Below are 13,537 nucleotides of genomic sequence, written 5' to 3'. Positions count from 1 at the left end.
AGCTCAATCACGTTAACACTAAATCGATTCACAAACACCACAATTTATTTGTTGATGATACACAAAGTAATTCACTTGATTCAATTGTATATTTTACAAGATGTGATTATACAATGATTCAATAATGATGAATTCTAACCACAATTATTTCTTAGATTCTTAATCACCAATGCAGCTAGATTATGCACCAATTCTATCTTATTCCACTGACTCATGTAATTGAATAAAAGCATCATGATCAAGTTCAAACATAATCAATGATTTATGCATGGTTAAAACAAATCATTTTAAAACTTGATCTAGAGAGGTGCAATCTTGAAGGAGACTCAATAACCGAAAGTAAATCAAAATGAAAGCGATAAAAAAAAATTATATTGGGGTGCTCCCCTTGAACATATTAGAGACATGTAACTACATTCTCTCCCTTTTTGATGTTTGACAAACTTTCACTTGAAATTGAGTTGACTTTAAGTAAAATGCAAGAAACGTTTATGCCCCCCCAAAACAAATCATTTCAAAACTTGATCTAGAGAGGTGCAATCCTGAAGGAGACTCAATAACCGAAAATAAATCAAAATGAAAGCGATACAAAAAAATTATATTGGGGTGCTCCCCTTGAACATATTAGAGACATGTAACTACATTCTCCCCCTTTTTGATGTTTGACAAACTTTCACTTGAAATTGAGTTAACTTTAAGTAAAATGCAATAAACGCTTATGCCCCCCCAAAACAAATCATTTCAAAACTTGATCTAGAGAGGTGCAATCCTGTAGAAGACTCAGTAACCGAAAGTAAATCAAAATGAAAGCGATAAAAAAATAAAATAAAAGTTATATTGGGGTGCTTCCCTTGAGCATATTAGAGACATGTAACTACATTCTCTCCCTTTTTGATGTTTGACAAACTTTCACTTGAAATTGAGTTGACTTTAAGTAAAATGCAATAAACGCTTATGCCCCCCCTCCCCCCCAATAAAACATTGCATACAAGCCGCAACGTAAAACACACAAAACAATTCTAGACTCACATTACAATTTCTCCTCCTTTAACAACATCAAAAGGAGATAGATTGAAACGCGTCTAAAAACCGAATAACCAACCACAAACAAATAATTCCAGATTAACGTATAAGTTAAACAACTAAGAAGAATATACAACAACAAATATCTCATATTGAACACGGAAGATAGACATGCCACAAGCAACAAAATTCAAAAAGAGATGCAACACCAACATTCAACAATAAGCAATTAAGTGATCACAATCATTATGTAAAAGAATGTATTAACAATCATAAGTAATGTATGAACAATTACATAAATGCACATAATTAGAAATATACATTTAAAGAGACTTAAATGTAAAGTAGATCAATGAGGGACGTAAGGAGGAAATAAGCAAACCAATGCACAACTCTTGAACAAACATATACAATGGTAAAAAACTAAATACAAGAGTTTAGAGACATATCAATGTAGTCGGTAAAAACTATGATTTTTAACTACTCCCTCCGTCCCATAATGAGAGATCTATTTGGAATAAAATAGTGTCCCAAAATAAATGATCAATTTCAATTTTCAATGCATCTTTTCTAATTTTATCCTTTAATTAATATTACTTTCATCATTCCTAATACATAATAAATTTTAGTAAAAATATCATTATCTCTTTTTCATTTATTTATTTATTTTAATATATGTAAAATGATTAAGTTACTCATTCATTATGGCACGGAGGGAGTATCTATATTATTAATATCTAAAAGGAAAACATGATTTTGGTGTAACTTTTGTTCCACAAACGACGGTTATATAAGTAATAATATATTTTCAATTTTATTTTAAATTTTAACTTCTCTTTTCCACAAACGACGGTTATATGACGATTTATTATTTTTTACATTATTATCTTTAAAATTTTTATAAATAATTAAAAATAAAATTAAAATTTAATAAAAATATAATAGGATTTATATTTTATGCGAATCAATATTTGAGAAAACGGACTGCCACGTATTATATAAGATAAAAAAAAGAACAAAACAAAGTAAAAGTAAGAATGGGTTGTTTGGTGAGACTTGGGAGGTTTGGTGAAGGACAGAAATGTAAATTGAATAAATTGTCGGGAATCCAGTGTGTACTTCCACACCTAGCTTATCCTCTTCCATCATCCAGTTCACTATTGGCTATCTAGATTTTCTCATCAACATCTCGTAACTCGTTCATTTTCACCACCTTCTCTCACAATTCCAAACCTTAATCTCCCAATCATCATCATTATGGCTTCTTCAACCATTCCAAACACACCCTTAACCTTGAATTCCCACACCTTTGTTGATCTCAAATCACCATTCACATTATCCAACTATCTTAGCTTTTCTTCATCAAAGCGCCGACAACCTCCAAGTCTTTTCACGGTCAGAGCAAGTGACTCCGATTTCGAAGCCGCGGTTGTTGCCGGTAAAGTACCGGAAGCACCTCCAGTACCGCCTACACCGGCGTCACCAGCTGGAACCCCAGTCGTTCCTTCACTTGTGAGTATTATTTTTGCGAAATTAGCTTAACGTTGAGCATTGCTAAGCAAAATTATTCAACTGGTTTTGATTTTTTTTTTGTTTTTGCATTTGTGTCAGCCAATTCAAAGGCGTCCCCGCCGTAATAGAAGATCGCCTGCACTTAGATCGGCGTTTCAGGAAACAACTCTATCACCTGCGAATTTTGTATATCCACTGTTTATACATGAAGGTTAGTTTTTTAGTTCTTGTGTTTTTCTTTCAGTATAGTTTTTAGGGTTGTTACATATATATAAATATGCTTACATTGTTGGCTTGTAGGTGTGGGTTGGATTGTGTTGTGTTTGTGATTATTTGATTTTAGATTTTGAGAAGATTTTAACCCTTTTTGCAGGTGAGGAGGATACCCCTATTGGGGCTATGCCTGGATGCTACAGGCTTGGTTGGAGACACGGACTTTTGGAAGAGGTTTTTTTCAATCAGTTCTCTCTTTTCCCTTTTGTCGAAATGAACTCTCGTGCTATTTGACATCTCAATCGCAAGCATCGTTTTTATGTTTTAAATCTTACATTTTAGCTAAGATAATTGTTAATATGAAGTGAGATCTTGAGGATGTAGCGAGATCAATCACAAACAAACAAATATTACTAAACCATTCAAAAGTGGTATTGAATTGGGGGTAAAGGATGTATATTGCTGTAAAACAAGCATATATAATGGGAGATTATGCGACTATTTTTTAGCATAATTATATTCCAATGTTCACATTTTTTTGTTGCTTTCATGCTGTGATTAACAAGATAAAATATTCTTGTCTACTTTATGGATTAGCTTCATTGTTTGAATTATTATTTAAGCTATGTTTTAGAAGTCTGATATTTTCCAATTTGGTCTAGGAGTTTGAACAGGTTTGTTAATTGCTTTGAGTATTTGACTTTTTTGAATCATGCCATGATGGGGAAAAGTGGTAGGTTTTGTTGGGTATTTTACTTCATTTGTCGAATTTTCTCATTACGTTGCTTGCTTGGTTCTAGAATTTTTTTCTATAATTTGTATGTTATAATTTATAACTGATGAGTACATTGACTCACTCAGACATAAAGCCTTTCCTTTTTTATCTTCAAAACTGCATGAGTGATGGTGACTTCATTCTTGTTATTCCTAATTGAATTTTAGTTTAATTTCAGTGAGTATTTTTGTAATTTAGGTTGCAAAAGCACGGGATGTTGGTGTTAACAGTGTTGTGCTCTTCCCCAAAATTCCAGATGCTTTGAAGGTTTATTCTCTCTCCTACATACCATAAATTTTTGGTAGAATAAATGCAATCTAGTATAACAAGTTTCCCCCTTTAGACCCCCACAGGAGATGAAGCATATAATGAGGATGGTTTAGTGCCTCGGTCTATACGATTGCTCAAGGATAAGTACCCTGATCTTGTAAGTGAACATAGCTTTTATGATTCGAGAATTTTATATTTTTCTGGTGAATGTCAGAAGAAAAATTAATCTAATATCCTTTCGCATTCAATTTCTCTTCAGATTATTTACACAGATGTTGCATTAGATCCTTATTCGTCAGATGGACATGATGGCATAGTCAGAGAAGATGGTATGTTAACAAATTTGTCTTTTGAAGTGGCCTTTCTTGATTGCTGTCAATAAAGTACTAATTATAACGTATATTCTTAATATCTTGTAGGAGTTATTATGAATGATGAGACTGTTCATCAGCTTTGTAAACAAGCTGTAGCCCAGGTAATATAACTACATGTTTCATGTTTACATCTTCAACTAGGAAGTTACCACTGTTTTGCTCAGGGTTTCCTGAACAAATTACTCACCTACTGTATTGCCTTCAAAGGCACATTTATCAATTTCTAAATACTTTAGGAAGGTTAATGATTGAGCATTGTTAAATGGTGAAATTGTCATATGCTTCTATGTTCCAAACTTCAAAGTTTTTCATTCTATATCCACGCTAAGACACTAATGCAATTTATACTGTCTTTCTATTTTCTAAAAGGCACGGGCTGGAGCAGATGTTGTCAGCCCCAGCGATATGATGGATGGTCGGGTAGGAGCGATGCGAGTAGCTCTCGATGCTGAAGGCTTTCAGCATGTTTCTATTATGTCATATACTGCAAAGTAATTTTATGGCCATTTATTTTTTCTTATCTTACTTTCTGTTTATGCCAGCATGCATTGGAAATTGTTGAAGATTATATGAACTTAGAATCGATGGCTATCTATTATAAGTTGTAGCATTGGGTATTGGTGAAGATATTTAAAATGTGTGGCATATTGATATTTATAATTTTATAGGTGAAGCAGTTCCGTTATGCACAAGCTGGTTTCTTATGCAAGTTATACACAATTTTATCTTCCATTCGCCAATAATCGTAGCATTCAAATTCTGTTAGTTATGCATCTTGTTGCTGCCATGAGCATTTCACTATTTTTGCTAATTGCTATTCATTTGTTACTGAGTTTACTATTATTTTGGTGGACGTTGCTATTAGTTATGCATCTTTTCTTGGCAATTATATAGCTCAATCCTAAATTATACCATTTATCTGCTACCAACAGGTATGCAAGCTCATTTTATGGCCCATTTAGAGAAGCATTGGATTCAAACCCCCGGTTTGGAGACAAGAAGACGTATGTGTTATCTTGAAATTGAACTTCATATCAAATATCTAATTTATTTTACATAATTGATTCTTACTTTGTCATAAATTTGGTATGGCTGAACAAAAGCTACCAGATGAATCCAGCAAATTACAGAGAGGCTTTGACTGAGATGAGGGAAGATGAGTCTGAAGGAGCTGATATTCTGTTGGTTGGTTTAGTTTTATTTTTGTTTCTTTATGCATATGATCATAGTTAGGAATGGAACTCATCTTATGCTCATTTTTTACACTGACTATAGAAAATTTGGATGTGCAGGTAAAACCCGGCCTTCCCTATTTGGATATCATAAGGCTACTTAGAGATAATTCTCCACTGCCAATTGCAGCATACCAGGTTCTATTCTGGCCTATTCTAAAAGTTGATCAATGTTCAATTATTTCGGACCCAATGAATACTGATAACCTATATACTCATAACCGAAGTTCTTATATAATAGATAAAAGTGACCCTAATGATGTTACATGTCATCAAACTTTAGTTCAATTCTTTCCAAAAAGGATTGATTGGCTATTTGTTTGTGTAGTGATCATATATCTGGTCTTTTGTGATTTGTCCAGTTTGGAAATATAAATTGCATATGCTGTTAATAACATTTTTAACTGCCAAAACAAATGAACAAGACCTTAAGTACAAAGCTACTCAAGTTGAAGAAGAAACTGGTTTGATAGGTTAATTCAATACTCTCTCCGGTCACTATTATAAGAAAAAAAATGTATCAAATTTTGGTCACTATTATTAAAAAAAAAGTGCTTAAAAATTTGGTCACTATTATAAGCAAAGAGTAAAGTGTTTCAAATTTTAGTCACTATTATAAACAAAAAAAAACGCTTCAAATTTTGGTTACTATTATAAGAAAAAAAAATGCTTCATATTTTGGTCACTATTAGTAACTACTTTTGACTTATTTACTGATATGAATAAAGGGCAATTTATTAAACATATCTTATGTTTTACGTGAAATTTATGAAATTAATTACGCTTAACTACATTTCTTAAATACTGTGATAGTTATTTTTGCTTATAATAGTGACCGGAGGGAGTAGGTTAATTGAAACACTTTTATTGTAATATAATTTTGCAGTCTTATTCGTGCTCTAGAATGACTGGTTAACATTTTTACTTCCTATTTCCTTACCAATCTGCAAGGTTTGAAGCTTCTTTTAGACAGTAAAATACATGATAACGAGATAAAATACAAAAGCAGTTGGTAGAGAATCGGAACAAGTATACACAACATACAAAAGTTGTTCATCATAGATTATCTTGGATGCCATGATGCTTGATACCCTGCCCTTAAGTTTGAAGCTGTTAATTAGAAAAAACCTTGGAACACTTTTATGTGAATGAGAGGATATATTTGAGTAGCTTAAAACATGTTTTTTTTTGCTTTATTAATTTAACGCCCCTTAATTCATATAATCCTTCTTAATTCATGAAACAGGTTTCTGGTGAATATTCGATGATAAAAGCTGGTGGTGCTCTAAAAATGATTGACGAAGAGAAGGTTATGATGGAATCATTATTGTGCCTCCGACGGGCTGGTGCTGACATCATCCTTACGTATTTTGCTCTACAAGCTGCCAGAACTTTGTGTGGAGAGAAGAGGTGAGGTTCCATAAATATATAGGCCAATTTTCATCCTCGAAGGCCAAAGAGCTCAAAGCATTTGCAAGCATGTGCAGAGTTCATATAAAATGCTGAGAATTTTTTTTCAAAATGTGTTGTAGTTTTTGTAAACCCATAATCTTATTCACGTGTAATTTACTCAACTTCAGAATAAGTAGTACTCTATAAATGACAGAATGTACTCAACTGCAAAATAATTATAACTGTAATGTATTTAGTGCTGAAATGAAGTCAATTTCTTGTAGTGAATGTTTATGTTCCATTAGCCTTCTGTTTGTCATATAAAACATGGTTTATGGTTTCATGAGTTGGATGCAGTTTTAATACTGAATATGATGTTCTTATAAGACTGTTATCATTCTGAATATGATGTGCTTATAGGACTATTATCATTAAGAAAAATTCAATCAATTACAGCATTATTTAATAGTTTATACAGATGTTCATCTGCATCCATAAATGGTGAACATATTTTATACATATATTGTGCCCCCACCCTTCTGTTTCCTATTTTGAGCCTACCTTCTACACAAGGAATGATAACATGGTTTCTACCGTTCCTTAACCTCAAGCAACACATTAACAGAGAACATGAGGAAGACGGATAAACCAGTGTACATATTTGTACAAAGTGGAATGGACATGGTTTTCAGCATCATCCGTGTTCAATGAGGTACCTCTCTGCAATGGTGGCATGAACAGCGGCTCCTATCGGTAGAGCGTCTTCATCAATCATGAAATGCGGAGAATGTCCTGTGTGAGTAGACCCTAGTGTTTCATTCCTTATCCCTATGTAGAAGAAAGCTGAAGGAATGACTTGGGAGTAAAAAGAGAAATCTTCGGCACCCATCATAGGTGGGACTACCCTGAAATTCTTTCTACCGAGCAAATCGATTGACACTTTTTTCACGTGCTCATACATTTGGTCATCATTAATCATGGGAGGGTAAATATTATATTCCTTTTCGAAGAAGTCAACTTCTGCAAAGCATCTGTAGACACTAGCCTGTTCTACAATCACCTGTTTGAGAGGTGAGACAACATTAGGATTCAAGTTCAGTTCATTCAGTGATTTGCACTCACATTAGCATTAGTATAATAGAAATGATGATAGATTTATAAGCCAAGTCACAAACCTGCTCTATTCTTTCTAGCAGCTGATAAAAACTGGTGTTAGAAAATGCTCTGAAGGTCCCACCAATGACAACCTCGTCCGGGATCGTGTCATGACTATTGCCTCCATTAAACGAAGTTACAGACACAACCTTAATTGTAAAGGGAGCCAAATAGTTAGTTGGGAGGTATGTAAGCAAGACCAGAGAAGAGCACAACAGTGAGGCAATACCTGTGAATCCATTGGATTTGATTCGCGAGAGACAATGCCCTGTATGCTGATAACTGCGGCTGAAGCGGCTAAAACTGGATCAGCCGAGTAGCGAAGGTTCGCAGCAAAGGCTCTCTTCCCACTAATAACTGCTCGAAAAAATCCGCAGCCAGCCAACAGGGGTCCAGGCCTCGACCCAATTATAGCAGTTGGATGTTCGTGGGATACATGAACTGCAAATATAGCCTCCACGTCCTCCAAAGCACCGTCTTGTATCATTCGCTTTGCACCATTACCAGCTTCCTCTGCTGGCTGGAATAGCAGAATTACAGTACCCTGTGATGACAAAACAGAAATACAGGCTTAAGGGCATAGGTTTAGTGAAACAATTTCTCTCTGTTATCATACAATATTGCATAGGGGAGCTGGCATAATTTGCAAGAGTTGGAATTACCATCTTTTGTTAACATGTGCCTTAGGGCACTTATTAAGACGTTAAAATGGAATTACAAGAGAAGTTTTGTATTGAAAAAATGATTTTCAAACTTTAAGACATTGAATATTCCACTTCCAAGATAATATTTTAATATTTGATTCTTAATAAGTGGTTTTATAGCATTGTTTGAGGAGTCACATGACATGTTTTTGTGAAAAACTATTTAAAAATCTAGTGCACAGAAAAATCATTGATATTTTAGATTATTAATATTTTATTTTGTTATTAGAATTTTGAACCGGTTTCACATAAAACATAAAACATAAAAAGTGTTTTGGGAGTACTAGTTAACAATATTTTACTTTTGCTTGGAAAAATAGAGAGATAAGGAAATAACATGAGTGACAAAAAGTAAAAAAGAAATGTAAAGAGACAAATTAATGAAAAGGAATAATTTTACTTATATATACTAGTAAGTAGTTAACTTGAAAAATGCAAAAGTTATTAGTATAAATATATTTTTTATCTATCCAACCAAACAATTAAAATAATTAAATGAGAGAGATTTTTTATTTATATATTTTCAATTTTTCTCATGCATGCATTCCAAGCCAAGCAAACCATATATTTATTCAGCACATCACATAAAAAAACATAACGCAAGAATCCGTACAAATGCTCTGAAATAAAGTAACAGTCACATTTCTTTTCAAATAAAAGTGAAAAACAATATCTGAACTGATAGCTCCGATAGTACGTAATGGAGACAAGACAGGTAGATGTTGATTGACTAAATTTTGTTCCAATGGCAATAATCCCCTCTTGAACTGCCATTTTGTGTAAAAATTATTACAGTACTATTTTAAAATTTGAATGTAACATGCACCACACAAAAATGCAATGGTGGACCATTTTAATTTAACCTTCTATATTTGTAATATATTTAAAAAAAAATCACTTTTTCTGCTGATAACATAATGTTTCTACATTTGACCCAAAAAAACATAATATTAGGGTTCTCCTTTGTAAGCAATATCAAGTGTGAGAATTCTCATATTTTATTTCTTAAAGTTTTTAACTCATATTTTCTTTTTTCTCAACATATTGAATAGTATAAATCGACAATCGAATAAATTGAGGTGATAATAGAATGACATTTCAAGATTTCTTGCAATAGTTGTGTGGAGGTATGGGTGACGAAGATAAAGACGAAAGGGAGGTAAAATTTCAAATTTTGAAATCTAAAATTTCAAATATATAGCTAAAACAAAGGGAGAAACATGCATGTCAAATTAAAAAGATTTCGTTGCTGCACGTGCACCACATATTAGTGCATGTTTAATATATTATTAGTGATATTTATTCTGATTTTGTCAAACTTGTTCGTAAATCTAAACATAGGAGTAATACTTAACAAAATGTTTTAGATTTAATTCTATAGAGAGTTCTTCAATGTGAGAGAAATTAATTGACTAGTTAGTAATATCAAACTCCTATCTATTTCTTTTACTTCTAAAGATTTAGTATCTCTTCAAACGGTTTGAGTCTAGAATACACAAAATAGAATATCTAATTTCCCTTTCGAAATCACTATCTCTTCTGGTCAAATATACTATTGAAAATTTATTTTTTTAATTTATTAAATAATTAATATATCTAAATTATATAATAGTCCGTATATATTTTATTATTCAATCAATTTTAAAAGTTAGTTTTCTTTTATACTACACTAAATAGTATCAGAGGAACTATTATTAAGACTATTATTAATGTAAGATACTAGTTCTAACACTAAGACAATTGCATATGATATAATGAGGGGCTCAAAAAAACACAAGTATTTGGCAATGAATTGACATTGTACCAACAATGATGTTTTCACTTTTAGAGGAGGGGAAAAGGACAACAAAATGAAGACCAATATGTGAAAAGTGGTATCATGCATGAAACCCCAAAAATAGAAACTGAAAAATTAATAATACAAACTCAATGACCCTTCCAATAATAAAAGGGTGTTAGTATTAAGATAAATAGTTTAATTAAGTATTTATTCAACAAATATTTATCATACTCTCCATTATAAAATGACTGTTGTTTAAGTTTTTACACATAAATTAATCTTATATGTATAGAATAATAATTATATAACATAACTGAAAAATTATTATTATTTCTGTATCAAAAAATAAGAATAACATTAATTTTAAAACAAATTTTATTTTTTAAAACTACGTAATTTTGAAACGACGGAGGGAGTATGTAATAACTTATTTATAAATTATTTTCACAATAAAAAAGAAAATATAAGTAAACTATGTATAAACTGGAGTACTATAAACTGCATGCATATATGTATATGTATATACTAGCGTCCCCTTAATTTGATTTATAAATGAAGAAAAATACAAATGCAGTGGCTAGTTTTGGTTTGACATGATATAAAAATTGTGGTTGAAAATACTGTAAATACCCCTAGTACATGTGCGTGAATAAGGGACGAGGGTAAGAAAAAATACCTTTAATAAATGCTCACGAGTTTTCAATATCTTGGCAGCACCAATAAGCATCGCCACATGTGCGTCGTGCCCACAAGCGTGCATTTTACCGGCAACTTTAGACTTGTACTCCCACTCAACACCTTCCTATTACCAATCCCACACAACACACCAATGATTTGGAAAATTATAAATTCGTTTCAACAACAGTTTGGTCACCACAATAATAAAGTTAAGAACATCTCTTTATCAAAAATGAATAAATACAGCTAAGAATATTGTACTACTCCATATCAAAAGATTAAAAAAAAAAGAAAAAACTAAAACACTTTATGGTTTTAAAGCAACGAGCTGTAATGCTTATGCTCCCATTATTTCATTATTAATTATTAAAAAAGATTCAAATATTTCATGCTATACACATCAAAATACTCCTAAAAGTTCCAACCTTATGAAAAACAGCATTTTTCGAACATTAGCAAAATTTTCAACTTTTTCATTCATGTACTCATAATTCATCAGACAAAAAAAAAGTACCCAATCTAGTACATTACTATCTTATTAATACTTGAATCATAAAAAAATCAGACAAAACTTTTAAAAATATTTAAAAGATTCAAACACCTGACACACATACTTTTAGAAGTGTATCATTAATGTGAGACAGAAAGCCAAATCAGATCAGGTGTCCTATAATATAGTACTAGTATAAATTAAGCTAGATATTTTTATAGATGTATTTTTCTGAATCCAACTCACGTAAACTTTAATTAAAAATATGTTGTTAGAATCTTTATGAGAAGTTTTTTACTTTGAACAATATTTTTCTTCTTCTCATGAAATACCATAGCCAAATTTCATTCTAGAATTGAAAAAAAGTATTAAAAAATTCAATTATTGTGTATTTTCTTATTATAATACTATTGTTTTTAGGGTTTTTAAGAAGATAAGTTTTGAAGGAAAATAAATAAATAAAAAAGAAAAAGAGAGGGAACAGTGAATAGATAGAAGTGCAACCTGGATAGGAAGTGCATCCATGTCAGCTCTAACTGCAACAAAAGGTGGACCTCCCGTACCGATCCAAGCACGAATACCGGTTTTCGCGAGCGGGTATCGATAACTAACTTCCATCAGATCCAACTCCTCTCTTATCAAACGGCTCGTCTCGATTTCCTCAAAAGCCAACTCCGGATTTTCATGGATCTTCCTCCGAACACTTTTCAACCACTCCACCGTCTCCGGCAACTGCGCAACGCTCATCACCGCCTCCGAACATGCGTCACTCCATATCTCACAGTTCGTTTCCGTCGTCCTCATCCGCGTCCCGTTTTTGCACGGCGGTATCGTTAACTCTTTGTCCTTCTCCTGATCGCAGCATCTCCGATCGGAGAATAAAACGTGGTGGTAAGCGGTGGAAGGTATATGCGCGGCGAAGTCCCCCACCTGAACTGTAACCGTTAATAAAAATATGATCAAAGAGTTTGGGAATTTCATTTTTCTAATTTTATTTTATTTTTGAGGTGTAACAGAGTAGAGAAAGAAGATAGAAGGGTGAGAGTAATGAAGAAGAGAAGAGAGTTATGAAAAGATAAAGAAGTTAGAAGGATAATGGAGAATTTGATCACGTGGGATAAAAGAAGTTTAAAATAATGGACGGAGGGAGAGAAAGAGTACTTACTTTACTTTTTTTAATTTTTCTTTCTGTTTTATTATTTTTGATTAAGAGTAGAATTCGAGCACGTGGGTATGAGACGGAAGTAAATGCAAAGCAGGAACTGCGGTAGATGGGTCCCGCCACTTTCAGCAGCTCTTTCCACTCAAGCTAAATGGACAACTGCATACGCCATTTATTCATGGATAATGATTTTTTTACTCAAATTTAATGTTATTCGCTCCGTCCTTAGTTAAGCCCCCTTTTTAATTTTATGGTAAGATTCTCTTTAAATTTTTAAATAATCATTTTTTGATTAATTAGTGTATGGATTGTCCGTGTAAAAAGATTTACGAGTTTAATTGAAATACATTGACAGTGTAAAGAGATTTTACACCATCAGTTAATCATAGCCGTCGGATATTAAAAGAAGTTTGACTTTTATTTCAAAAATCTATAAAGTAATACAAACGGATGATGGTGATGAATCGATGGTGTAAAACTTTTTACACTGACAGTGTATAGTAATTAATCTCAAAGATTTACACTGATCATTCATCATATTTATCTGTTTGTATTATTTTATAGATTTTTAAAATAAAAGTCAAATATATTTCAATATCCAACGTCTAGGATTAACTGATGGTGTAAAATCTTTTTACACTTTCAGTGTATTTCAATTAAATTCAATTTTTTTTATAAGAGAAAAGGAGGTGGTGTGATGTAAATTTATTTTATAACTTATGATTATGCATTCCGTTAAGTTAGATTGAAAATTTTAAACTACTTATGTAATATGAT

General features: G+C 32.3%; 2 protein-coding genes across 2 annotated transcripts; one reads left to right on the top strand and one right to left on the bottom strand.

The window, feature by feature from the left end:
* The first annotated feature begins 2,091 nt into the window (after positions 1-2,091).
* LOC127082811 (delta-aminolevulinic acid dehydratase, chloroplastic) lies at positions 2,092-7,148 on the top strand. Its single transcript, NM_001426881.1, has 12 exons — positions 2,092-2,535; positions 2,635-2,746; positions 2,909-2,982; positions 3,722-3,790; positions 3,867-3,950; positions 4,053-4,122; positions 4,213-4,268; positions 4,537-4,658; positions 5,100-5,171; positions 5,271-5,352; positions 5,460-5,537; positions 6,646-7,148. The coding sequence occupies exons 1-12, from the start codon at positions 2,281-2,283 to the stop codon at positions 6,811-6,813; spliced, it is 1,242 nt and encodes a 413-aa protein (NP_001413810.1). The 5' UTR covers positions 2,092-2,280; the 3' UTR covers positions 6,814-7,148.
* A 54-nt stretch (positions 7,149-7,202) lies between these two features.
* On the bottom strand, positions 7,203-12,689 carry LOC127082810 (IAA-amino acid hydrolase ILR1-like 6). Its single transcript, NM_001426882.1, has 5 exons — positions 12,103-12,689; positions 11,107-11,232; positions 8,176-8,490; positions 7,967-8,095; positions 7,203-7,851 (listed from the first exon to the last, which is right to left on the bottom strand). The coding sequence occupies exons 1-5, from the start codon at positions 12,577-12,579 to the stop codon at positions 7,486-7,488; spliced, it is 1,413 nt and encodes a 470-aa protein (NP_001413811.1). The 5' UTR covers positions 12,580-12,689; the 3' UTR covers positions 7,203-7,485.
* Positions 12,690-13,537: the final 848 nt, after the last annotated feature.

Source organism: Lathyrus oleraceus, chromosome 5 (genome assembly GCF_024323335.1).
Source record: "Lathyrus oleraceus cultivar Zhongwan6 chromosome 5, CAAS_Psat_ZW6_1.0, whole genome shotgun sequence".
Classification (NCBI taxonomy): domain Eukaryota; kingdom Viridiplantae; phylum Streptophyta; class Magnoliopsida; order Fabales; family Fabaceae; genus Lathyrus; species Lathyrus oleraceus.
The sequence above is the reverse complement of the archived record's forward strand: the minus strand, read 5'-3'. Positions and strand labels throughout refer to the sequence as shown.